At 41.1% G+C, this 27,862-nt stretch overlaps 1 protein-coding gene across 4 annotated transcripts; it reads left to right on the top strand.

The window, feature by feature from the left end:
* LOC113039878 (zinc finger protein 721-like) lies at positions 1-27,862 on the top strand. Of its 4 annotated transcripts, XR_003275095.1 has the most exons (6): positions 2-299; positions 1,090-1,304; positions 5,254-6,777; positions 18,767-20,005; positions 24,601-24,710; positions 26,143-26,280. XR_003275095.1 is itself a non-coding variant. In XM_026198019.1 (5 exons), the coding sequence occupies exons 2-5, from the start codon at positions 1,220-1,222 to the stop codon at positions 24,330-24,332; spliced, it is 2,919 nt and encodes a 972-aa protein (XP_026053804.1). In that variant the 5' UTR covers positions 1-299; positions 1,090-1,219; the 3' UTR covers positions 24,333-24,593. The 4 variants fall into 4 exon arrangements, 3 of the variants coding, with proteins under 3 accessions (XP_026053804.1, XP_026053803.1, XP_026053802.1); XM_026198019.1 differs by lacking the exons at positions 24,601-24,710; positions 26,143-26,280 and adding an exon at positions 24,262-24,593 and having other exon boundaries at positions 1-299; XM_026198018.1 differs by lacking the exon at positions 24,601-24,710 and having other exon boundaries at positions 7-299; positions 1,109-1,304; positions 26,143-27,862.

Below are 27,862 nucleotides of genomic sequence, written 5' to 3'. Positions count from 1 at the left end.
ACACTGGACTTCAAGCAGCTTGCATTTTGTGCCTCTCAAGTCTTCATCCAGACTCCAGAACTTGATTTCCAAATGAAATGCTAAATGTACTTTTAAGTAATGGGGTATTTTTGGAATGGGCCTCTTCCTTGGGGTTTTCTTGCCCACCTCAATCCTCAATTTGTAGTATAAAATTTCCTGATCCACACTCCGGCAAAGAAGGGGGCGATAATACACCAATAAGATGTATGCCAACCGTCGTTATAAAGAAGAAGAATAAGACGAGGACGACAACAGCAGAGTAGAGGGGACAGTTCACGGTATTTCTCATATTTAAACAACCCTCAAACGCTTAATATAGAGTGTAGACAACATACATGAGCTCATTTGTGTATTGTTTTCTTCGGTTCAGTGCTGTTTTTGTGTTTGCTGTCTTAAACACTCAGGGCCGTTTTTCCCTGTAACGATTGATATTAGTGCATAAGAGCGTTTTCTACGATCTTTTTATGATCGTTCGTTAATGTTTCACGTGCATTCCTCAAAAAGCACTTAACACAGTCGCACATAGCCGTGTTTAAAAGGATAGTTCTCCCAAAACTGAACATTTGATGTTTATCTGCTCACCCCGAGGGCATCCAAGATGTAACGTTAGGTGGCTTTGTTTCTTCAGCAGAACACAAACTGAGATTTTTAACACAAACCATTGCAATCTGTCAGCCTTATAATGGCAGTGGAAGGGAATCACGGTTAAAACGTAAAAAAAAAATAAAATAAAATAAAATCACAAAACAATCGGTCTGTGCAAGAAACTGTACGGTATTTATATAATTTATTTATTTATTTATTTTTATCTCCGATTCATGTCCGAACTCTATATTTCTATGCAGATATATTCTTATTAAATACCAGGGCATAATAAAACAAAATTGATAGGACATGTTACTTAATTAGCATTTTAAATTGATGTGCTCTTTGTGTCAATGCTGTTATTTTTACTATAGTAATATAATGATTTACAGATAGACAACATTTAGACTATGGTCAGAGTTCAAAGATAGAAGTTGGAGGGCATCAGCTTCACTTGCCCTGATTGATTGTTGACTTTGGCAGATCTGCTGCTTCCACACAGAAATTCATGATCAGTGAAACAACAATCACAAGGTCAGTGATTTCAACAACAAATGCTGGAACTTTCCCATCCGTTTAAAAGTGCAGACAAGCATCAAACCATCAGGAAGAAATGGAATCTGCAAAGATTAAAGAGGAACATGAGAACATGAGTGATCCAGAACCCTGCAGAATGAAACGCATTGAAGAACAGAGAGGTTGGTGTTTATTCTTCATTCTTCATTCACCAGCTGCGCAAATCAATAGTTATATTGTCAGCTAACATCGATCACGCACACACCTGATTAGGGGTGTCACGATTTTCCAAATCCTCGATTCGATTGCATTTTCGATTCTAAGGTCACGGTTCGATTCGATTCTCGATTTTTACATTTATTCTTTTTAAAGCACAGATTGTCATTTTTCAAACTAGACTTTTATGTAATATAATATCTGACCTTTGTTTGCAATGTACCACATTACACTGTCAAATTTAAAACTTTTATTAACAACATAATGTAACAATAACTTATATCTTTAGTCAATTGAAAACTTAAAAAAACTGCCATCCAGTTTCTCTTTTGTAAGTGCAGACTTCTTCACAAAAGATGACATTCAAGTTCATAACAAAACAAACAAAAACAATAAAAAAATGACTAAACTAACCTTCAAATATTACGATGTATCTATTTAAAAGATTAAAGATAAAACACTTGTTAAACACTTCACTGTCATTCATTTAGATTTATATATATATTAGGGCCGGGACTCCATTAAAAAAATTAATCTAATTAATTAGAGGCTTTGTAATTAATTAATCGAAATTAATCGCATTTTAATCGCATATAAATATTTGACCTGAGAACAGTGAGAAGTAATTTTTTTCACATGGATTTATAGTATACCATTGATTAATGACTGAATACATAAGCTTAAGCAACAAAATATTGTTTATTTTTGTTCAACCAAGTCTAGCAGACCAGTGCAATTTTTGCCATGAAGTGTAGCAATAGCATATTTAGAAACAATTTAGAAATAGTACATTTCAGAAATTCAGGAAGCTTATAGGTGCTGGAACCTTCTGTAAAGTGTTTTTTTTTAAGTAAAACACAATACTGTCAATTACATTCAGAACATTGGAAACACTGACTATTAGAAAACATCTCTCTGTTGCTTCAGAGGCCATAACATACTAAGTCCAACTCTCAATAACCTTGGCCAAAACAATAAAGAGTTCAACATAAACTGTTGCACCAACAAAATAATACATAGTTCAACATAAAGTGTAAAGTCCACGCTAGCTGCTATATGTTTTGCGTTGAGGTGATACTTGACGCTCGATGTGCTGCTGCGGTGATATGCGAAACGCTAGTTGGTACTTCAGTATAATCGGTCCCGCCGAAACTCATCCAGTGAGAAACATTCCGCGGTGCAAAAATAAGTTATTAAAAATGCGGGAATTTTTTTTTCTGTAATTAATTAATCTTAGTTAACGCGTTATTTTTTGTGTAATTAATTAATCTCAATTAACGCGTTAAAGTCCCGGCCCTAATATATATATATTGTGTGTGTGTGTGTGTGTGTGTGCATCATTACAGTCTGTAAAATATGTGTATCTCTTATTACAAGACTGCAATCACTAGCAATCAGAAGAATTCCAGTTAATCAAGTATCTACAAAAGATCTACTCTATAAACAATGCATTAAATTACATTAAAGACAAAAATAAATTAAACAAGCAAAAGAAATGATAACTCGCATGTATCTGGTCCACTGATGAAGTCATGGGTCAAGTCAAGTGAATTATTAATCATTTTCTAACAGGCGTCGAATATTGACTTTAGGAAAAGGGGAATAACCAATGACATTTGAGATAACAACTAAAACAGCAAGCCCCGCCCCACGACTGACAAAAATAAAATTGTTCGTGCGAGCAGAGGTGAGATGAGGGCTTTTATTGCGCGCAGAGTACATGTCAAGCAAATGAGCTCGCGGGCTCCCGTTTCTTCGCATCCGATTCAGTTTTCCTCTCGCGGAAGCCATATAGCGCGCGCGCCAGCATCAGTTGAATGCTCGGTTATTTTTGTCATTGATTTGCCGTCATACAACATGGGGGCGTGGCAGCATCGACGATTCAATTTTTTAATTCGAAGTTTGAGACTGTGACTTAATTTAGATCACACCCCTACACCTGATGGTATTTACTGCTGATTAGATTACCGGCTTTACTGGCTAGATGCGCATTACTCATCGGCCCATATATATCATGTACCCCCAATGTAAAAATATAGTTTACATTGTAGTTGCATTGAAAAAAGAACTCTACAGAAGCCGACATCCTTATAAAGATTAAAAATATCTCCAACTTCGATATTTTGCCACTGATTTAGGATTAAAAAAAGTTACAGTGACAGTAATTTATTACTTTGTATTAGAGGTGCGAGGTCAGTATACATATATTATTATTATAGTATAGTCTACTGCGCGGTTTGGAAAAACCCCCGACCCGCGCATCACTAGACTATACTATATTTTTTTTCAACCTGCGGGTCCTGCTTTTATGAAATTATTTGGCCCGCCCCGCAAATAAAGCAACATTTCCTTACCCGCTTTTTATAATTCAGCTATCACACTGCCCAGCTATTTCAATTCAGCACCGCATTTCACACACACCTGCGCAAATGAGGATTAGCGCATGTAGCAGGTGAAGTCTCCATCCACAAACAGACGTACATCATCTGCAGATATAAGGTATTTCATTGCACTTTAACAAGAAATCGGAACGGCCTATATGTTCGTTATATTTTAAACGAGCACTCACTAACTGAGTTGAATACCACAGTTATGTTAGGATGCATCTCATTCTTGTTTCTATGGCGGTGCGTCGGTCTCATCACGGGGCACGCGATCCGGAGTGCTGTATGACCGATGATCAGTTCAATTTAACTTTACACCAAATATATCAACTTACCTGTTTTGTATAGCCTACTTTATATTTAACATGTTTGTTTATGTCCAATATTAGTGTTCAACTGTTGGACTTCAAATTAAATCTACTATTGATTTTCACCGTTGACTGATTTTGCAGAACATTTAGACTGATAACTTCCATGCACAGATGCAGCAAATTTTTCACAGGACGCGCGATATGACAGCTGCATCTAACTATATATGTACTAGCTGTTTAAATACAGTATTTTTATTTTAAATAGTTATGGTATGACAAAAACAAAGAGTCTCTCTCTTGCTCCACCAATGTGCGATAATATCGTGTATCGTCGATCTAATCTGATTTAAAAAAAAAGACCATATCGCCAAACACTACAACATACATGGTTATTTTTGTTTTGTTTTTAATCCACGCCCCAACCCGCCCAGCAAATAGAGTGACAATTTCTTTACCTGACCCACAGGTTTACGAGACGACCCACGCATCACTAGAGCCCCTTTCACACTGCACGTCGGACCCGGCAAATTGCCGGAACATTGTCGGGTCGTCCTCTGTGTGAAAGCAAACACGTCCCGGGAATTGATTCCGGCATTGAACCTGGGTCGGGCACCTAGTAACTTTGCCGGGTTGAATCCCGGGACGAGCGCTGTGTGAACAAAGGCCAGATCTATAGCTATGTTTTAGTGATGACACGTTATTGCACGACTCTTTTACCGGCTTTTTTGAAGGAAGATCAACGTTCGCGACAAAAAAAAATTTGCAAACCGAATGAAGCAGAGATCAGTTCCTCACTTTCCACGCTGACGCTGAGATCGTTCGCTAGCTTCAGTGAAAGTATAATGTGCCTAACGTTTTCGACTCGTACATTACACGTCACGCCCTGATGTCACGTGTCGTGATGCTCCATTTATTTATCACAAAAATGCATAAAGCAACTCAGTACATTTTAGTCCAAAGGCATACACGTATAACAATAGAAAAACATTGATAAACCCATGTTTTAGTATGGAACACAGATAGATAGATAAACAGTATTAGTATGGTGTTCCTAATAATCCTTTAGGTGTATATGTATGTATGCATATGTGTGTAAAAATTATTGCATCAAAATGATTTTACATCAGGGCTCACTTTTCTGTCCTTACAATTCATAATCCTGTTTTTGAATTATTTTGTTTTACTGAAAATGTAAACCTTTTTTTTTTTTCTTTTTTCAGACCAGATGGAAGAGAACGAGAATAGTGAAGAACTGAATGAAGTGGAGGAGAAACCTCTGAGTCACTCGAAAACTAAAACTAAATTTAAGAAAAGAAGACCTGAGAAATCTTTCACCTGCACTCAGTGTGGAACAAGTTTCAGATACAAAAACGCTCTTGAGATTCACATGAGAATCCACACGGGAGAAAAGCCACACACGTGTGATCAATGTGGAAAGAGTTTCCCATACAAACAAAGTCTTAAGATTCACATGAGAGTTCATAATGGAGAGAGACCATATGCATGTGATAAATGTGGAAAGAGTTTCCCTTACAGTCGAAGTCTTGTGTTTCACATGAGAGTTCATAATGGAGAGAAGCCGTTCACTTGTGATCAGTGTGGAAAGAGTTTCATACATTCATCGAACTTTAAACGACACATGAAGATCCACACTGGAGAAAAGCCCTTCACTTGTGATCAATGCGGTAAAACATTTCTTAGAGCATCACAACTGAAGACACACCTGACAGTTCATATGAAGGAGAAGCCACATTCATGTTCTTCATGTGGAAAGAGTTTTTCACAGCTGGAGGGTTTAAAATCTCATCAGAAATTACATGACGCTGTGAAAGATAATGTGTGCTTTGCATGTGGGAAGACTTTTGCTTCAGTGAATGTTTTAAAACGGCACCAGAGGATTCACACTGGAGAAAAACCTTACAAGTGTTCACACTGTGACAAGATATTTCGTTGGTCAGTAGATCTGCAAAGACATGAGTGGATCCACACTGGAGAGATGCCATACACATGTGATCAGTGCGGGAAGAGTTTCACACGCAAACTAAGTTTTAGAGTTCACATGAGGATCCACACGGGAGAGAAGCCGTACACATGTGATCAGTGTGGAAAGTGTTTCACGTGTTTAACAAACCTTAAAGGACACATGAAAATTCACACTGGAGAAAAGCCACATGCATGTGATCAATGCGGCAAAACATTTCTTGTTTCATCAGCCCTGAAGAAACACCTGACAGTTCATATGAAGGAAAAACCATATTCATGTTCTTCATGTGGAAAACGTTTTTCATGGAGGCAAAGTTTAAAATCCCATCAGAAATTACATAATCCTGTGAGGGATCATGTATGTTTTCATTGTGGGAAGACTTTTGCTTTGGTGAATCTTTTAAAATTGCACCAGAGGTATCACACCGGAGAAAAACCTTACAAGTGTTCACACTGTGACAAGAGATTTAGTTGGTCAGTAGATATGAAAAGACATGAGAGGATCCACACTGGAGAGAAACCGCACACATGTAATCAGTGTGGGAAGAGCTTTACACGCAAACAAAGTCTTAGAGCACACATGAGGATCACACCATCATTGATTTCAACAATAGATGCTGGAATTTCCCCATCAGTTTACAAGTGCAAACAAGCATCAAACCATCAGGAAGAAGAGAAATCTGCAAAGACTGTATTTATTAAAGAGGAAAGTGAGAACATGAGTGATCCAGAACCCTGCAGAATGAAAGACATGGAAGAAGGTTGGTGTTTATTTTTCATTCATGACGCTGAAGAACATTGTTATTAAGTTTCAAGCTGTTTTTCAGATTTAGATACAATTATAAACTATGGACTGTGTAGAACATTTCTTTTATATGGTTTTCAACAAATGGTCAATAAGTGAATTTTGAGAAACTTTAATTTTGAATGTCAAAATCAGATCAATCGGAATGTAATTTTAGGTCTTTCATTTTATATTGTATTTATGGTTTTGCATCAATTAGACCTGAAAATTTGGATATTTCTCAATATATATTTTTTTCCGCAATAAACGGTCAACAAAAAATATCAATTAAAGGAATTTTCCGGAATGGCTGATAGGGTTGTTATGATAAATTATGCAAAAGCTTATTTATGGTTACTGAAAAATTTTCGAATTAATAATTAGGAGTTATTCATAGCTATAGAGATTTTTGTTTCTTACATCCCTTCATGCTGTAGAAAAGAGCCCAAATGATTTCACAATATTCAGAAATTTATTAAATCTAGGAAAATCATTGTGTGGAACATGTAGGCCACAGCTAATGCTAAATATTGTTAATTTAAAACCAGTTTAAGCCGCGGCAAATCTAGACCATGTGAAATTTCAACAGACAATGAAACACCCGTGATATGGCGTAACACTCTCTGGCATCTTTTTAAAAAACATAAATTCAACTTATCAAATAATAATTTTAAAATGTACAAATTAGTGGTGGGCCATTAACGGGAGACTTTTATCGGGCGATTAAAAATATCGCCGTTAATCTATTCTCAAAGTTGGGTTGAGAGCTGGGTATATAGTAGGCGAGCTATGATGAATTTCACCTTGATATTTTAGTGTGGATGTATGCCTAACCAATTTGCACTGTAGGGGGTGAGAATGAGTCTTCAAACCTGTGTGTATGCCTACTGTGAAATTACCACATCAAACGTGAATCTGCTAACATGGATGCAGCTAAGATGCCGCTGGGTTTGCTTCAGGGAATTTTTTTTTAACTTTCTTAAGAAGCTTCCCAATGGAAACCTTGACAAGATGCACGCCTGTTTCACATATAATCCATCTGCAGTGCGTAGTCTGTGTGTGTTACGTATGTGATGCTGAGGCAGCACGGATTCATACTCATTGTGCTTTCACACAGGACGCGTTTGCAGTCCGCTACTCTGTACATGAACGATCGCTGCACTGCGGCACACACACCGCTCCTGGAACACACTGACGGACCGCAACCGCATGAATGCTGGAATCCGTTAACATGGGTGCATAAAAAAATACGCAACGCATATGCACTGCAGACGGAGTATGTGTGATACAGACGTAAGGTTGTTTGCACCTTGTGCAATGTGGAATTAGTTTACAGCTTTCTTGAGCACTTTGTGATGCATTTTGGAAACAGGAGATGAGCCCCAGGTCTAATGCACCACCTGGCTTGAGAAACCCATTCTAAAAGACTTACTTTGTCATTATTTTATTTGGGTAGCACACATTTTGAATGCAGTGGGGAAGGTGCCTGTTAGACGTGTTTATAATGTGTGTGAGTGCTCGTAAAAGTGTAGGAGAGATTGCTTGGAGGAGGTCTGAGGGGATTGGGTGGCTGGGGAGGAGAAGTTTTTATACTTTGGCCCTTCCCCTACTCCTACCTCTCCAAGCAAAAGAGAATCAAAGCGCCCCAACCCCGTCAAGTGAATGTGTGAAACAAAGATGTAGGGGAAAGGGAAGGGGTAAAGAGTAGAAATGGGATACGGCCTGAGAGTGTATTGGCTGGTTTCCACTGCATGTCATGGCATGGTACGGTTTGGTACAGCTCACTTTAAGGGTCTTTTCCCACTGGGTATATTTGTTCCACCTTGGCAGAGGTTCCAAGCGAGCCGTACTGTTACCAAAATGTGATGTGTAAACTCTGCTGATCACTGATTGGCCGGAGAATCATCTCTACCTGCACCATTGAACTTGTGATACAAGACACCAGACCTGCTAAATCTGGATAGCCACCGTAGGATTGTACGCAACTTTTTTTTTTTAATGAACGTGACTGTTTTGAACGAGTGCACTTTTTTGAACAGTCAAAAAATGGTGGATTCGTGGTCTGTTGAGGAAGTTCAGACATTTCTCTCATTTATAGGCGTGGAGCATATCCAATGAGAGCTTGATGGGGCAGCACAGAATGAAAATGTTTTTCTGGAAGTCACTCAGCTCTTGGCCTCAACATGTATAATTCCGCCCACTTAAAGTGGTACTAAACTGCAGTGGAAACGTGAGCCGAGTCATACCACACAGTGGAAACGCACCATGAGTGCAGCTTAAAAAGTATGATTGATTAGAAACAGGTGTGTAAGTGATTAGTTCCTAGGCACAGGGTTTATGGGAAATGAGTCCAGTCTAAATGTTTATAGAGATATCTGGTGGGAGTGGAAGGAGTGTCAGGGACCGGATTCATGACCACAATCTACTCCACTGGACTGCAAAAGTTTGCCGCCTTTTAATTTGGTTAAGAGATCACACTGTGACTAATTGACCTTCTATAAGTCACACATCTTTAGGGCTGCAACAAATTATTATTTTATTCTGACGATAAATAGAGCGATTAAACGACTAATCAATCATTCCAACCACAAATCAATGTTTTGAATGATTTTTCCACTTTTGCAATCAGTTAAAACATTGAGTTATACATTTGAACTAATAAATATAAGAAAATCACTTAAGCTTTTGAAAAATTTGTTTTAATGAAATTTCAGCCAACAAAACAAGTCATTCTCTTTAAGTTTTCTGATTCTGCCAACTTAAAAAGAAATCACACAGAAATTATCTTTAAGCATTGTTTAATCATATTGTTCTCAGAAGAAAAAAAATATATAATCAGCTCCATTACAGACAAAAAAATTGTTTGAATATAAGCAAATCTCCTCGCAGCAGCATTAAGGCCCTGTGTTGACCAAAACGTTTTTAGCCAGCTGAAAACACTAGGTGCTCTGTTGAAAATACACATCTGCGAGCATTGAGGCACCGGTCTGTGTGGGTTCATGAGATTTTGAGGGCATCTTGATGAGTACCATTCCTTGGTCTAAGAACTGAAGTTGGACAGAAGACAGTTCAAGGAGTACTGTGTTGTGTAGTATAGAAAAAAATGCTCGAGTGCTCAGCACTCCCATTTAAAACAATTGAAAAAATATGCTAGGCTCATGAAAAAATGATTTGGTGGAAACAGGGCCTAAGAGGCTTTTAGGGGCATTTACTTCAGGACATGTAGCATAGTAAATTTTTTATCTGCAAACTGTTATTACTAGTATAAATTTACAAAAGAAATTTGGCAGTGACAAATTTTGTGTCTTGCAAACTTTGCTGCTTAAGCTGTTGTGGTGTTCATTCACATCGTTTCTGGATTGTGTAAAGTGTATCGGATGCATTTTAAATAATTGCTAAAAGCTTCATTGGCCAAAAAAGAAACTTTTCACAGTAAAACAAATTTCACAGTTTTTTGATCCTGACACAATATGACCAGCTAACATTAATTAATTAATCATATCAGCAGCAGAACATGTTAAAGTGTGAATGGGTACTAGACAGGTGAAATCACTATCATACGAATTAGAATTTGAGAGCAAACTGATTGCTGTAAAAGGAGGGGAGAAGCACTCCCAATTATTGTGTTTTTGTTAGCAATGTGTTACGGATCACTCGGAGACAGAGGAGTAACAGATGAGTAAGATGTTTATTTAAAGACACAAGCAGAGGAGCAGGTAGTGAGGAGTGGATGAGGGATTGGGATCCATGCCGGGATGGAGGTGAACGCACACACACACGCACCGTGAGGTCTTGGAGGAGTTTTCGGGAGCAATCCTTAGAGAGAAGAAGAAGGAGGAGTAGACTTCGGAGAATATCCTTGGAGAGAAGGTAAAGAGGAGTTAGTCCTTATAGTTAGCGCAGATGAGTGATCTTGTCGCGAACGTGGCCGGACAATGACTGTGTGCGTGTGTGTGGCTTTTATGGTGCTGTGGTGGATGACTGGTGATGAGGATCAGGTGGTGATGGTTCAGCACTCAGGTGAGAGTGTGCACTGTGATTGTGTGGAGGTGGAACCTGGCGTGTTTGTAACAGTACCCCCTCCCCAGGGCCCACTCCTGAGGGCCGGGGACCCCGACGACGTGGTGGGCGTCCTCTTCCTCTGGGAGCAGGTCGGTTGGGGTGCATGGAGTGGAAGGTATCCAGCAAGGCGGGGTCCAGGATGTCGTTGCGTGGGACCCAGGAACGTTCTTCTGGACCGTATCCTTCCCAGTCCACTAAGTATTCCAGCTGACCACCACGCCGCCGGGAGTCCAGGATGTCCTTGACCGAGTAGGCTGCACCGTCATCTAGGAGGAGAGGAGGGGGGCTTCCGTCTCGCCAGGTTCTGTGGAGGGAAGAACAGGAGGATGGTGAGGTTTAAGGAGTGATACATGGAAGTTTGGATGAATCCGGTACTCGGGGGAGTTGAAGCTTGTAGGTGACCGGATTGATCTGCTGGGTGATGGTGAATGGGCCAATGAATCTGGGACTGAGCTTGTGGCAGGGCAGACGCAGGTGGATGTCCCGGGTAGACAGCCAGACCTTTTGACAGGGTTGGTACTGGGGGGCCTCGGAACGGCTAAGTCCTGCGTCTACGGAGCGCCCGTTGCAGTTGGTGATGGGCCGCGTCCCAGACCCTCTCGCTCTCCCGGAACCAATAGTCTACCGCGGGAATATCAGATATCTCTCCAGACCAGGGGAATAGAGGTGGTTGGTAGCCGAGTACGCACTGGAAGAGTGTGAGGCCGTTGGTGGGTTGACAGAGGGAGTTCTGTGCGCACTCGGCTCACCCCAGGAATTGGTTCCAGGAGTTCTGGTGGCCATGACAGAAGGTACGGAGGAAGCGTCCGATCTCCTGGACCTTTCTTTCCGTCTGCCCGTTGGACTGTGGGTGGTAGCCGGAAGACAGGCTGATGGCCACACCTAGGAGGGAGTGAAACGCTCTCCATACCCTGGAGATGAACTGGGGGCCCCGATCCGACACTATGTCCTCTGGAATGCCGAAGTACCTGAAGACATGGTTAAACATCAGTTCTGCCATTTCCATGGCAGTGGGGAGACCCTTCAGAGGAAGAAGACAACAAGTTTTAGAAAATCTATCCACAATTATCAGAATACAGGTATAGTTGTCAGAAGGTGGAAGATCCGTTATGAAATCCACCCCTAGGTGTGACCACGGGCGGGTTGGGAACGGGCAGAGGATGAAGTTTGCCAGATGGTAGATGGTGAGGACTTTTAGACATGGCACAGCTGGTACATCAACTCACGTACCTTCTGACATCCAAGGCCATGTTGGGCCACCAGAAGCGTTCCCGTAGCAACGAGAGGGTTTCATTGACCCCCAGGTGACCAGTGCCAGGTGATGTATGGGTGGAGTGAATGAGAGGAGTGCGCTGTGTCCTAGGGATATATCGGAGACCTGGTGGGCAACCCGGCGGAGTGTTGTTGCGGGCCTTCCCTGGAGGGAGAGTTTCTGCAGACCAGGAGATAGGGGCGACTATGACCTTGTCCGGAAGGATGGGTTCGGGGTCTTCCGAATTCTCTTCGGGTGCATAACATCTGGACAGCCCTGCTGCTGGGATAAGACCGCTCCCACTCCGGTGGTAGAGGCGTCCACTTCCACGACCAATGGTAATTCTGGATCTGGATGCACGAGGAGTGGGGCGGTCGTGAAAGCCTGCTTCAGCGTTTGGAAGGCTTCGGTGACGGCAGGAGTCCATGACAGGGACTTGGGCTTCTGGCGAAGGAGGTTGGTAAGCGGACTGGTGATGGTACTAAAGTTCTTAATGAATTGTCTATAGTAGTTGGCGAAGCCAAGGAATCGCTACAGCTCCTTTATGGTGCTAGGAATGGGCCAGTCCCTGACGGCGCTTACCTTCCCCTCGTCCATCCGGATGCCACTGCGGTTGATGGTGTATCCAAGGAACTGCACTGAGGGTTGATGGAATGTACACTTCTCTGCTTTGAGGTAGAGTTGGTAGTCCCTCAGGCGTTGCAGGACCTCCGCAACGTGGCGTTGATGTTCTGCCTGGCTCCGGGAGTAAATCAAGATGTCATCGATGTAGACTAGGACGAACTGATGGAGGAACTCCCGGAGCACCTCATGTATGAAGTCCTGGAATACGGAGGGGGCGTTAACAAGTCCATACGGCATTACACATTCCACTCGTCCCCCTCACGTATCTGGATGAGGTTATACGTGCTGCGGAGGTCCAACTTGGTGAACACAGTGGCACCACGGAGATGTTCCAGGGCCGCTGGGACGGGGGGAAGAGGATAACGAAACTTCTGAGTAATTTTGTTGAGAGCTCTGTAATCAATACATGGCCGTAACCCTCCATCCTTCTTGGCCACAAAGAAGAAGCTGGAAGCAGCAGGGGAGGTAAATGGGCGGATGTAACCTTGAGCCAGCGCCTCCTTGATGTATTCCTCCATGGCCTTCTCCTCGGGGACGGATAAGGGATAGATCCGTCCCTTTGGCACTGGTTCACCCGGCAGCAGATCTATGGCACAGTCCCATGGCCGGTGTGGAGGCAGCTTGGAGGCCCGCTTTGGGCAGAAAACATCGCTGAAGGGGGCGTAGCACTTGGGAATGGAGATAGATTGATTCTCGACAAGGCTTTCAATGGATGTGGAGTAGACTGGTAGTGGGGACGTTCCACTGGAACAGGACAGCCGGAGATACATGATTGAAAGCAAGCTTCGCCCCACTTCAGGATTTCTCCGGTCCTCCAGGAGATGACGGGGTTGTGCTGCACAAACGATGGGCGCCCTAGGATGACGTCAGCGGTGGAATCCTCCAGAACCAGCAGATGGATATCCTCGCGGTGAAGGAGTCCAGTTTGAAGAGAGATAGGGCCCACGCAGTGGCGTACGTATTTCTTACTTAGCGGCCTGCCTGTGATTGTGTGGATTTGGTAAGCGGTCGGCGTGGCCGTGGTTGGGAGCTTGAGCTAACGGCAGATGAAGTTGCCGGCTGACCCAGAATCAAGGAGGGCGGAAACTGGAAGAGAGACATAAGCCGCAGTAAGTGTCACAACAGTGGTGAGTGGTTTCATCTGATATCGTGAGGGAAGGATGGCACTCACCATGGGACGAGAAGGACGAACGGGGCACCCAGAGCGGTGTAGAGGAATGCGCCTGGCCCTGGTGCTCTTCTAAGCACGACTGCATACGAGTAGCGAAGCAGATGGACAGTTGGATGAATCGCTCAAGGCCGATGGTATCCTCGTATGCAGTGAGATGCAACCGCACTCTGGGATCTAGTCCTTGACGATAGGTAGTGAGCAGGGCCTGTTCGTTCCACCCACTGGAGGCCGCCAGAGTCCTGAACTGCAAGGCATAATCATTGACAGACATAGTTCCTTGTTTTAAGTTATAGAGCCTCTCACCGATCGATGAGTTCCAGGCCGGTTTGCCGAAAACTTCCCGGAAGTGTTCGATGAAGCTAGAATATGACTGGGTTACAGGGTTATTCTGGGTCCAGAGAGAGTCTGCCTGCTGCAATGCCTTGCCTTGTAACTGTGAAATGATAAATACTACCTTAGATCAGTCCGTGGGATATGAGAGCAGTTGCATCTCCAGGACCAGTGAACACTGAAGAAGAAAACCGCTGCATTCCTCCGCCGAACCAGAGTAGAGCGCTGGCAGGGCCATGGGACTGGCGTGCACGGCAGGTGAAGGAGGGATGACGAGGTTTGCGGAAGTGCTCGCTGGTCGTGGTGATGCGGGTACTGACATGAGTGTTCGGCGGAGTGCATCAACCAGTTCCTGGAAGGGGTCCGTGAGGCTCATGCTTGTGTCTCTCGGTTCTGGTCCGGTCATCTGTTACGGATCACTCTGAGACAGAGGAGTAACAGATGAGTAAGATGTTTATTTAAAGACACAAGCAGAGGAGCAGGTAGTGAGAAGTGGATGAGGGATTGGGATCCGTGCCGGGATGGAGGTGAACGCACACACATACGCACCGTGAGGTCTTGGAGGAGTCCTTAGAGAGAAGAAGGAGGAGTAGAATTCGGAGAATATCCTTGGAGAGAAGGTAAAGAGGAGTTAGTCCTTATAGTTAACGCAGATGAGGGATCTTGTCGCGAACGTGACCGGACAATGACTGTGTGCTTGTGTGTGGCTTTTATGGTACTGTGGTGGATGACTGGTGATGAGGATCAGGTGGTGATTGTTCAGTACTCAGGTGAGGGTGTGCGCTGTGATTGTGTGGAGGTGGAACCTGGCATGTTTGTAACACAATGGTTACCTCCAAAGAAACACATACAGTTATCATCTCTTTGCATCAAAATAGCCTCACATGCGAAGAAATTTCTACAAAGAATATTGCACCCGAAAGAACCATTTATCGGATCATCAAGAACTTCAAGGAGAGAGGTTCAGCTGCAGTGAAGAAATCTTCAGGATGTCCCAAAGCCCGATTCGCTAATAATCTCACAGTCTAATATTTGCGCAGGGTGTTATGATCGTGCCAATTTGGCCATATGGGGGTGCTCAAATGTCTGATTTCACATAGAACTACTGGTTTTCTCCCAATAAGTTAATATACAGCATATTAAGGTAATGCTGTGAATAAAAATCTGAAAAGAAAGCAGTTTCGAATAAATATTTTAACTGCATGAATAAATCCAACCACCCCATAGATTTAAGTTAAGTTCCACTTTCCATAACTTGTGACTGACAGAGGAGCATCTTGGTGGCAGTTAGGGCTGGGATAAACGATTATTTTTTAAACGATTAATCTAGCGATAATTTTTTCGATGCATCGATTAATCTAATGATTAATTTTTTCAGACCAATTCGACCAATATCTCCCCATTAATTGACTAGTAATAATTCATACATGTTGATTTACATATCTGAATGAAAAAAACATGAATTCCTTAACATTGCAATATGTTTATTGCTCTTAAAATTACAAAATAAAAGTTGGACTAAGAATGCATTACTTTGCACTTGTATAGAGATAGCATTCAATAAAACCTTGAAGCCTTGAAAACAAATAGCTTACTGAAACAAGCTTACTGAACAAATAGGGCCTAGCTTACTGAAAAAAAGTACTTCTTTCAGATGAAAATAACAACAACTTGATGTCTAGCATTCAATAAAAAAGGTCACCCAAAATACTTGTTTTGAGCAATTGAAGGAATACAGTAACCAATGTAAACTTGAGGGCTTTAAGCTAATACAGAAGAGTGTTTTTCCAAAAAATAAAAATTAAAAAAATTAACAGTGGGAGCCAGCAGCCTGTCATGGAGAAAAAAAAAATCTCTGAATGCTCCACGTGAAACTTTGGCGTTCCGCCCTTTTTCTATCGTGTCTAATGATTTTGGTTAATATGCACGAGGAAGAGAGAGAGAGAGAGCACGAGCAAGATAGCGCTAGTGTAGTTTGAAGACTGTGAGTTCGCGAGCGCGTGTGAAACTTTGGTGTTTCACCCTTTTTCTATCGTTTTTAATGATTTTGATTAATATGCACATGGGAGAGAGAGAGCAAGAAACGCTCGTGTTGTTTGAAGACTGTGAGTGCGTGCGCAGCCGGGGCTCTCTCTCGTACGCGCCCTGTCAGGCGCAACAGTCATTCTATTCTACATCACTCACCGATCAAATAAGGCTTTGACATGCGCCAGAAAAAAAGATCAATGCAGAAAAAACCTGGATTGGTTATATAACGTTGGTCAGAATGTTGATCCGGCCATCGCGTATATTCAGCACACATAAGGTAAACGTTTTGCATAGATTTTTAGAGAGATAAAAACAGGTAGATAAATCGATGCACATTTTTTGCGTCTACGTATTTTTTGCGTCGACGCCATCGATGACCAAAATGTAAAACATTACTTACCCCATTTATATCTGCGAGGTGTCCGTTACCCCTTTTTCCATGTGTATTAATGTAATTATGACTGTCAGAAGTCTGACTTGAGTCTTGGTAATATATTTTGCCCCACCCCGAAAACATATGATTAGACTATCAGTCAAAAATCGGCAACATTTGAAAATTCCAATTCGCCTTTGAAAATCGTTTGTCGGGATTATTTTCTCTGATGAAGCTCCCATCTGACTGTTTGGATAATCTAGAAAATGTATTATTTGGAGAAGAAAAGGTGAACGCTACCATTGAATTTGGTGATGATCAGTGGATTTTCCAATATGATGGAGCACCGTATCACAAAGCAAGAATGAAAAAGAAGTGGCTTGAAGATAATTACATTAAAATTCTAAATACTAAAACTCCCCGGATCTCAATCCTCAATTTCATAGAGAACTTGTGTCAGGATTTGGCCCAGGAGCTAATATCCAGCATGCCAGAGCGAATTCCAGAGGTTATGTAGAACAAGGGTGAACACTGTAAATATTGACTCATTATATATTTTTGCCAATAAAAGCCTTTAATACTTATGATATGCTAACAAATACTGAAGCGGCAAAAACTTTTGGCCATGGCAGTACAAGTTAGATGACTGGCAGAAATTCACCATTTAATTAACTGTATGAAAATGTAACTGACATGATCTGCAAGCAGAGTAGAGCTGAAGATCTTAATTTATATCATTTTACGCGGGCTTGGGCTTGCGCTCCGGTTTGCGAGGTAAATGAGCGGTCACGTGATGTGTTTCGATTAGCGCGAGAAAGATGTGAAAATGAATGCTGAGTAGGTGTAACGGAGGCTTGCCTCTGGCCGTTACGTTTTGGTTGCACCAGCAACTAAAGCAAAGTCTGAACTGTGGAAAAGCTTTGACCATGTTTATAATGAGAATAATGACGCACCATCAGTGAGCGCAGGAAAGTACTGAAGCCATCTACAGTGGATTCAATCATTTTCCAAAAGCATGTAGGCTTAGCCTAATCGCTGAGAGTAAATGTTTTTCAAATGATAACTAAATATTCATTGAGTCTTAAATGCATAATGTGGACAGAGTATTTATGCTAATGTTGCAGAAGACTTATTTTATATCTTTATTCCAACTTCCAAGTGGTCTAGTCTACATTAGTTATGTATAAATTATGTAAAAACATGTATAAATGACTCATTCTTGACTAAAGGCAAAAGAGCTGTGTGCGTGCACACATTTGAATAATGTCGGGCTGTAAGCGGTTTCGGGCTTTAAAAAAGCTGTCAATCAAAATGTACTAGTCAGGCTCGGGCCGAAACCTGTCAGGCTAAGGTCCTGTTGGGCCTAACTTTTAAGGCCCGATTACAGCTCTAAAGCAGAGTGGTCACATTACTGTAATTGAATTATTATGGTTGTTGTTGTTACTATTTTTGTATTCTCTAATAAAGATTTACAGCCAGTTAGTTAGCTCCCGCGGAATATGTGAGAAATGGAATTTCCTCTAGGTTTTAAGTTTTGTGAAACTTTCCCACATCTTCCTAGTTCGTATTCATTTGCATGCCATCATAATTTGCTCTATGCTTTTCTTCTACTGGAAAAGCATTCGGGACGGCTGCATTACACTCTAGTGCCATAGCGGTCACATCATGATATTCAGGGACCGTACATTGTCACATGAGATCAAACGAATACTCGACAACAAGAATATTTGTCTACATTTTTTTCATCGTCGACATGATATGATGAATGGTAGTCTGTGGAATAAGGCGTGACTGACCCTTAATATCAATCTAAAAGTTAGTGTGAAAATTGTAGTATTAATGTTTGTTTTTTATGTTATTACATTAGATACTTGTGTCATTGATATATTTAAATATATCATTTAAATATATTTAATAGTTCACACTACAAAAACACTACACCACATGAGCCTATAATGTTTTAAAAATAACTGGAAGATCAATGTACAGGGAAGTGTCGGGCATATAATCAATTTATAAAATTGCATACAAATGATTTTACATCAGGGCTCACTTTTCTGTCTTTACAATTCATAATCCTGTTTTTGAATTTACTGAAAATTAAAAAAATATATATTTAATTTCAGACCCGATGGAAGAGAAGAGTGAAGAAATGAATGAAGTGGAGGAGAAACCTCATGTTAAACCTGAAGAGAAACCTCTGAGTCACTCAAAAACTGAAACTAAATTTAAGAAAAGAAGACCTGAGAAATCTTTCACCTGCACTCAATGTGGAACTAGTTTCAGATACAAAAATGCTCTTGAGATTCACATGAGAATCCACACGGGAGAAAAGCCACACACGTGTGATCAATGTGGAAAGAGTTTCCCATACAAACAAAGTCTTAAGATTCACATGAGAGTTCATACTGGAGAGAGACCATATGCATGTGATAAATGTGGAAAGAGTTTCCCTTACAGTCGAAGTCTTGTGTTTCACATGAGAGTTCATAATGGAGAGAAGCCGTTCACTTGTGATCAGTGTGGAAAGAGTTTCATAAATTCATCAAACTATAAAAGACACATAAAGATCCACACTGGAGAAAAGCCCTTCACGTGTGATCAGTGTGGCAAAACATTTCTTAGAGCATCACAACTGAAGACACACCTGACAGTTCATATGAAGGAGAAGCCACATTTATGTTCTTCATGTGGAAAGAGTTTTTCACAGCTGGAGGGTTTAAAATCTCATCAGAAATTACATGAAGCTGTGAAAGATTATGTGTGCTTTGCATGTGGGAAGACTTTCGCTTCAGTGAATGTTTTAAAACGGCACCAGAGGATTCACACTGGAGAAAAACCTTACAAGTGTTCACACTGTGACAAGATATTTCGTTGGTCAGTAGATCTGCAAAGACATGAGTGGATCCACACTGGAGAGATGCCATACACATGTGATCAGTGCGGGAAGAGTTTCACACGCAAACTAAGTTTTAGAGTTCACATGAGGATCCACACGGGAGAGAAGCCGTACACATGTGATCAGTGTGGAAAGAGTTTTACGTGTTTATCAAACCTTAAAGGACACATGAAAATTCACACTGGAGAAAAGCCACATGCATGTGATCAATGCGGCAAAACATTTCTTGCTTCATCAGCCCTGAAGAAACACCTGACAGTTCATACTAAGGAGAAGAGTTTTACACACAAACAAAGTCTTGGAGCACCAATAAATGTTGGAATTTCTCCTTCAGTTTACAAGTGCAAACAAGAATCAAACCATCAGGAAGAAGAAAAATTAGCAAGGACTGAATTTATTAAAGAGGAAAGTGAGAACATGAGTGATCCAGAACCAAGCAGAATGAAACACATGGAAGAACAGAGAGGTTGGTGTTTATTCTTCGTTTTTCATTCATTTATGATGCTGAAGAACATTGTTATAAAGCTTCAATCAGTTTTTCATATTTAGTTTTTCAACAAATGGTCAATTAGGAAGGTTTGAAAAAATTTCATTTTGATTGTCAAAGATCAATCTGAATGTAATTTTAGCTCTTTCATTTTATATTGTATTTGCATAATTTTGACCAAAAATATATATCAACATAATTTATCTGGATATTTCTCAATATAATTTTTTGCCAATAAACAGTCGACAAAAATGCAACGAGTAAATTAACTTTACAGAATGGCTGAAAGGGTTGTTTGCAAAAGCTTATTTATAGTTACTGATCAAGTTGTATTTGTAATAAATTATAGGAGTTATTGATAGTTATAGAGATTGTTTCTTACAGTAACTTTGGTAACAGGGTTGTTGAATGCAGTCAGTACTATAAATACTATTACTATATAAATACTATAAAAACAATTTATTCCTATTAGACATATAATAAAGCGTCAGCAATGAAATTATCTTTACCATGAATGTATTGAATATCTAGTTCAAACATCTGTAAAAACAACGCATCAGATGTTGGTTATGGTTTTTCATTTGGGGCAGGAAGACTCATGGGTTATGATCTGTGTAAATAATCAACGGATACGAAACAGAACCCAGATAGACATCAAAATGTTGGAGAGCAAGGTGGAGTAACGTTGCTGATGTTTATTAAATTTTCGTGAAAAAAAAACGGGATGCTCAACACCAGTCTGATCTCGTTGGAGTACAGCTCCAGCACCTGTGTCACTTGCGTCAACAGCAAGCAAGAACGGAGAAGAGGAATCAGGAGCAAAAAGAATGGGAGAATTGATCAGAAGTGCTTTAATCTTTTCAAAACTCATTTGACATGGTTCTGTCCATTTAAATGGTACTTTTGGACTGAGAAAGATCGGTTAAGGGAGAGGCGACAACGGAAAAATTTACACAAAAATTCCTATTATACCCAACCATGCCCAAGAATCGACGCAATTCACGGTGCGTAGTGGGCACAGAAAAATAAGTAATAGCCTCCACCTTAGACTCGACAGGCCGATCTTGACCGCCCCCCAACAATCTTTCCCAGATATGTCACCGTAGCTCGTCCGAACTCGGATTTCGCTAGATTGACTGTAAGATTGGCATCAGACAGATAGCTGAAAAGTACAATAAAGTTGTTTAACATGTTCTGACCAGGACACACTGTAAATAACCAAGTTATCCAGATATGCTTCAATGTTGTGCATACCGTCAATAACACAATTTACTAACCTTTGAAAAGTTGCCAGTGTGTATCATAGAACAAAAGCCATTACAGTGTAATGCAGGAAATGATCCCGTGTTACAAACGCAGAGATTTCTTTTGCGCGATCTGACAGAGGCACCTGTCAGTAACCTTTCAAAAGATTGATTTTAGTGACGACAGCAGCATTTCCAACACGATCCACACAATCCTTCATATGAGGCAGTGGGTAAATATCTGGTTTCGTGACAGAGTTAATGCGTTGAAAGTCGGTACAAAAACCCAACAAACAGGGTGAGCTCCAAGGGCTAAAACTTGGCTCAGTGATGTTATTTTCAGGCATGAAGGTAACTTATTTTTGCGACTGAGCTCGCTTCTCAGGATTCACCCTAAATGCATGCGGTTTTATAGGCATTGAATCGCCAACATCAATATCATGTTCTACCAGCAAAGTACGAGAAGGAACGTCAGAGAACAGATTACCATATGTCTGAATTACATTAATCACGTCAGAACGTTCGATGACAGTCAAGTGAGAAAGAAACGAGTCAAGATTTTGAATTATCTCAGAATTTCTCAACCTTCCCGCCACCAACTCTGTAGAAGGAAAATCAACATCGTCCTCCAGAGTGGTTCTGGACAGCGGCACTGTCAGAGGTATCAGAGAACAATAGACAGGGCAAAAGTTCAGCACTGGACACCATCAGCAGGTAGATCAGCATTGGACAGCGCCTGCTCTTTAATCACCAGAGAATCTGTAGGTGAGACGATTAACACAGCCGACTTCGCTCTAGACAAATCTGGCTGTCACTCAAAGTACGGTTTAAGCATGTTAATATGACACAGACAAGTTTTTTTTCTTTCTGTCGGAGGTCATTATCACATAATCAAGCTCAACAACAATCTCCTTTATCGTCTCCAAATTCAGAAAGAGATTGTTGTCACTGCACCACCCAGCCAGGCGCCTCACCTCGCTCCTGTACTTGTCTAGACTTAATGAAGAGGTTGGAGTTGTGTGTCTGTGTGTAGTTGTGGGTCAGCAGAGTGAAGAAGAGGGGCCTCAGCACACATCCTTGGGGGGCCCCAGTGTTCAGTGTGATGGTGCTGGATGTGTTGCTGCTGACCTGGTACTGCCGGAGGTCTTCCAGTAAGAAAGTCCAACAGCCAGTTGCACAGCAAAGTGTTGAAGCCCCAGCTGGACGAGTTTGTGAATGAGCTGTTGAGGAATGATTATGTTGAATGCTGAACTGAAGTCTATGAACAGCATTTTGACGTATGAGTCTTTTTTTGTCTAGATGTGAGAGTGCTGAGTGGAGGGCAATGGCATACTCAGTTGAACGGTTGGACCGATATGCAAACTGGAAGGGGTCCAGGGAGGTGGGAAGGGCAGACTTGATATGTTGCATGACTAGCTGTTCAAATCACTTCATGAGAATAGGAGTAAGTGCAACTGGATGGTAGTCATTGAAGAAGGATGGAGACAGCTTCAGTTACCCGCTCACATACTTTCGAACACAATTCCAGTTCTTTTCACCTGCATTGGCTTTCCTGCTCATTATAGTTTACATTACAAAATTTTACTTCTTGCATACAAAGCTCTTAATAATTTGTTACTTCTTTATCTTTCAGATGTTCTCCATTAGTATACTCCTTTGGCACAATACTCACGAAAGAACACGATTTAGAAACAAGCTATGTAAAGTCCTTTTATGCAAATTATTTCTTTATCAGATCAGGTATAATATTATGAACATTAAATCATCTTGGAGAGAGTTTCATCATCTTGACTGTTGTAACCGAATGCGACACGCAATTTGAATGCTGAATGGAGGATGACTGACAGCTGCAGTGAAGGGAAGAGTTTACGTTGACTTGACTTAAATATTAATCTGTACTATACATGAAACTGTGTAATGGTTTCAGAACACATGTAATAGTGCACAGAAACTTTATGGTGCTTTATAATGTTTTTGTGTGGCTTAATGATAACACACAATATATGCTGAATATCGGATTTGGATCAGTCTTTTCGGAACAATACTGTGATCCGGCAGAAAATGCCAGAATCGGAGCGATACCGATACTGAATATCTGGTCGTCACAACCCTAGACCTAACGAGGGAAGCATCGATACCGTATCAGAGACCAGGCAGATCATCAACTTTGTCACCGATCTCCCAGCGTCTGATGGTAATACCTGTATCCTTGTGGCCATACATAGATTCTCCAAGGCATGTAGACTGATTCCCCTGAAAGGCTTACCCACAGCCTTTGAAACTGCAGAACTTCTGTTTAATCAAGTATTTTTGTAATTTTGGCATTCCAAAAGACATTGTTTCTGACGGGGCCTCAGTTCATTTCGAGGGTTTGGAAGTCCTTCCTTGCTCTCCTCAACGTCACAGTCAGTCTTACTTCCGGTAACCACCCTCAGCCAAACGGGCAAACGGAGCGTAAGATCCAGGACATCATCCGCTTCCTTAGGTCCTTTTGTCAGAGAAACCAAAATCTATGGAACAGTTACTTAGTCTGGGCCGAATATTCCCAAAATTCCCTCAGACAAACATCTACTAATTTAACTCCGTTTCAATGTATTCTTGGTTACCAACCTCCCGTTTCCATGGTTTGGAGAGCCCTCTAATGTTCTTGCAGTAAATGCCTGGTTTTGTGACCCGTGAATGGGTCTGGAACCAAGCACACCGCCACCTTCAGCAAGCTGTAAACCGCCATCAACGCTTCGCAGATGCTCATCGTAAGGAAACCCCTACCTACCAGCCTGGCCAAAGGGTATGGTTATCCACATGGGACATTCGGTTGTGACAGCCTTGTAGGAAATTAAGCCCGAAGTACATAGGACCATTCCCTATTGAACGACAGATTAACCCTGTCACCTACTGACTACAACTTCCTGTTCAGTACCGGATCCACCCTACCTTTCACGTCTCCTTGTTTGAAACCCCATCACTTACCTGTTTCGGTTCCCTCTGCAGACCCGGTCCCTAACGACGAACCCCCGTTGCCGCCCATCGACGTTGAACCCATCTACACAGTTAATGTGTAGACGCGGACTCTTGTGCTGGCGCGAACCCTGGATGTGGAGGTGTAGTGTCAGGGACCAGGCAGACCCGGTCCCAGCCAATCATCAATGCTCACACTCCCCTGAGTACTAAATTTCTGCACCTGATCTCCATCACCATGGCACTATAAGACACTCACCCACGACCTCACAATCTTGTCTCCAGCTCACCTCGTCTTCGAAGAATCACCAGCAGTAACGTATACTTACCTTTTGGAAGCTAACCTGTGTGTCTTTGTTCTCCTGTCTCCAGAACGCTCATGGCATTATCCGTGATCTGAATTCTCATATGAACCTCGATATCTCCAGAGTGCCCATGTGATTATCTGAGCATTGATCTTCCATTGCAAGAAGAAGAGACAAGTATTGATATTCATCAATTAAATGTGTGGCTTTGACGTCGCGACATTTATCGAACTAACCTGGCTTTCACAGAAACGAACTCCACAGAACCCGCACCAGAAATTACCCTCAACTTACCTCTCACGAACCCTTATCTCAATAAAGACTTTGTGTTGAATTCAACCACCTCTGTCTCCCGAGTACTATCCTGACATACCGCTTTTTCCAGTACTCGCCCGGTACTTTTATTTTTGGTAATTGCCGATACACAGTACTGATACCAATATTTTTATTCCATTTGTACATTTTTTTTAAATATTGGGTACATAAACCAAAAGAGTATGTATAATGTTAGTTGATTATATTAATTTATCAAATAGTCAAACAAAAATTTATTCAGACACCTTTAACATTTCTCACATTATCACAGTATATTCGCTGTAGTTTAGAAAATTATAATGGAATAGAACCAAGAACAAGAGTAAAAATGTGTCAGATCAAATTAAGCTTGATCATGTTAGATAGCTTTGATAGAAAGGTATGTAAAGGATTACAATCAACCAAAAATTATTCAGACAGCTGTATGACAGTATTTACACAACTCTCAATACTTAGTTGGGGAACCCTTAGCCTTGGGCATGGTATCATCCAGGTTCCTGCAAACCTGATCTTCAAATAATCTTCAAATTGCTTCCCAGACTCGGTCTTAATAATTGGTAGCAAATTTTTGTATCAGTTTTACTGGTAGTCCACTGTATGATGAATTTTTGGGTAGAATTTGTCACAGTTTACTTTATTTTGCTATCTTCACTTACATAAATAAACTGTAGTGTCCTGCACCTACTAGCAAAAAAAAAAAAAAAAAATTCTTATAATAATAATTTTTAGCTTGACTTTATATCCTCCTCAATCTCATCTGCGCTGCTGCACGCTCAATCCACTAAGTGTGCTTTGCTTATCAGCTCGCGCATAAGCTATACAGATGTTAATACTGAATGTTTAACATATTCATTGCATACATATACTTCTTAGACATCCTTAATCTCTAGTATCTCCATTCTGCTGTTTGTTGTTCTGTTGTCTGCGTTCCTTTATCACATGCTGTGTGGTATCGCCATTTGATATCGGGACATTTTAACGAGTTTGTGTACAGGAGCTCTGTATCGGGCCCAATATTGGTGCATTCCTAGCTCTAACTACAGAAACACTACACTACCTAAGCTTTAAAAACATAATGATTTAAAAGCAATAAAGGAATGAACAATGTACATAATTCATGCAACGTTTCAGGGATAAATAAATTTGATAAAAAATCATCAAAATTATTAGAATTTTATATAACAGTTGTCTATTTTCTGCCATTAAAACATGGCTCACTTTTCTGTCCTTTCAATTCAGATTCCTGTTTTTGAATAATTTTGTAATGTAAACTTTTTTTTTTCTTGCTTTTCAGACCTGATGGAAGCGAACGAGATGAGTGAAGTGGAGGAGAAACCTCATGTCAAACCTGAGAAATCTTTCACCTGCACTCAGTGTGGAACGAGTTTCAGATACAAAAACGCTCTTGAGATTCACATGAGAATCCACACGGGAGAAAAGCCACACACGTGTGATCAATGTGGAAAAAGTTTCCAATACAAACAAAGTCTTAAGATTCACATGAGAGTTCATACTGGAGAGAGACCATATGCATGTGATAAATGTGGAAAGAGTTTCCATTACAGTCGAAGTCTTGTGTTCCACATGAGTGTTCATACTGGAGAGAAGCAGTTCACTTGTGATCAGTGTGGAAAGAGTTTCATACATTCAACAAACTTTAAACGACACATGAAGATCCACACTGGAGAGAAGCCCTTCGCTTGTGATCAGTGTGGCAAAACATTTCTTAGAGCATCACAATTGAAGACACACCTGACAGTTCATATAAAGAAGCCACATTCATGTTCTTCATGTGGAAAGAGTTTTTCACAGCTGGAGGGTTTAAAATCTCATCAGAAATTACATGACGCTGTGAAAGATAATGTGTGCTTTACATGTGGGAAGACTTTTGCTTTGGTGAATCTATTAAAACGGCACCAGAGGATTCACACTGGAGAAAAACCTTACAAGTGTTCACACTGTGACAAGATATTTTGTTGGTCAGTAGATCTGAAAAGACACGAGACGTTCCACACTGGAGAGATGCCATACACATGTGATCAGTGCGGGAAGAGCTTCATGCGCAAACAAAGTTTTAGAATCCACATGAGGATCCACACGGGAGAGAAGCCGTACACATGTGATCAATGTGGAAAGAGTTTCTCATTAAAGCAAAGTTTTGATGTTCACATTAGAGTCCACAGTGGAGAAAAGCCGTACGCATGTGATCAGTGTGGCAAAACATTTCTTGATTCGTCAACCCTGAAAAAACACCTGACAGTTCATTTGAAAGAGAAGCCTTATTCATGCTCTTTATGTGAAAAAAGTTTTACACGGCTGGATGGTTTAAAATCCCATCAGAAATTACATGACGGGGTGAGAGATTATGTGTGCTTTGCGTGTGGGAAGACTTTTGTTGCAGTGAATCTTTTAAAACGGCACCAGAGGATTCACACTGGAGAAAAACCTTACAAGTGTTCACACTGTGACAAGATATTTCGTTGGTCAGTAGATCTCAAAAGACATGAGCAGATCCACACTGGAGAGAAACCGCACACGTGTGATCAGTGCGGGAAGAGCTTCACACGCAAACAAAGTCTTAGAGCACACATGATGATCCACACGGGAGAGAAGCCGTACACATGTGATCAGTGCGGGAAGAGCTTCACACGCAAACAAAGTTTTGATGCTCACATGAGAAAACACAATGGAGAAAATCGGTACGCATGTGATCAATGTGGTAAAACATTTCTTGTATCATCATCCCTGAAGAGACACCTGACAGTTCATACACAAGAGAAGCCGCTTTCACTTTCTTAATGTGGAAGTTGCAAAGTTTAAAATCACAAACACTGTTGTAAGAGCTCAAATTCGCATTAAGTGTAGGAAGACTTTCTTTGCCAGTCAATTTAAAATGGTACCAAAGGATTCACACTGGAGAAAATTTTTCAAACGGTTCACACTGCACCAAGAGATTCTGAAGCTACACATGAGGATTCATACAATAAAGAAACCAGACTATGGTTATCTGTGCA

Source organism: Carassius auratus, chromosome 22, assembly GCF_003368295.1.
Source record: "Carassius auratus strain Wakin chromosome 22, ASM336829v1, whole genome shotgun sequence".
NCBI lineage: Eukaryota > Metazoa > Chordata > Actinopteri > Cypriniformes > Cyprinidae > Carassius > Carassius auratus.
The sequence above is the reverse complement of the archived record's forward strand: the minus strand, read 5'-3'. Positions and strand labels throughout refer to the sequence as shown.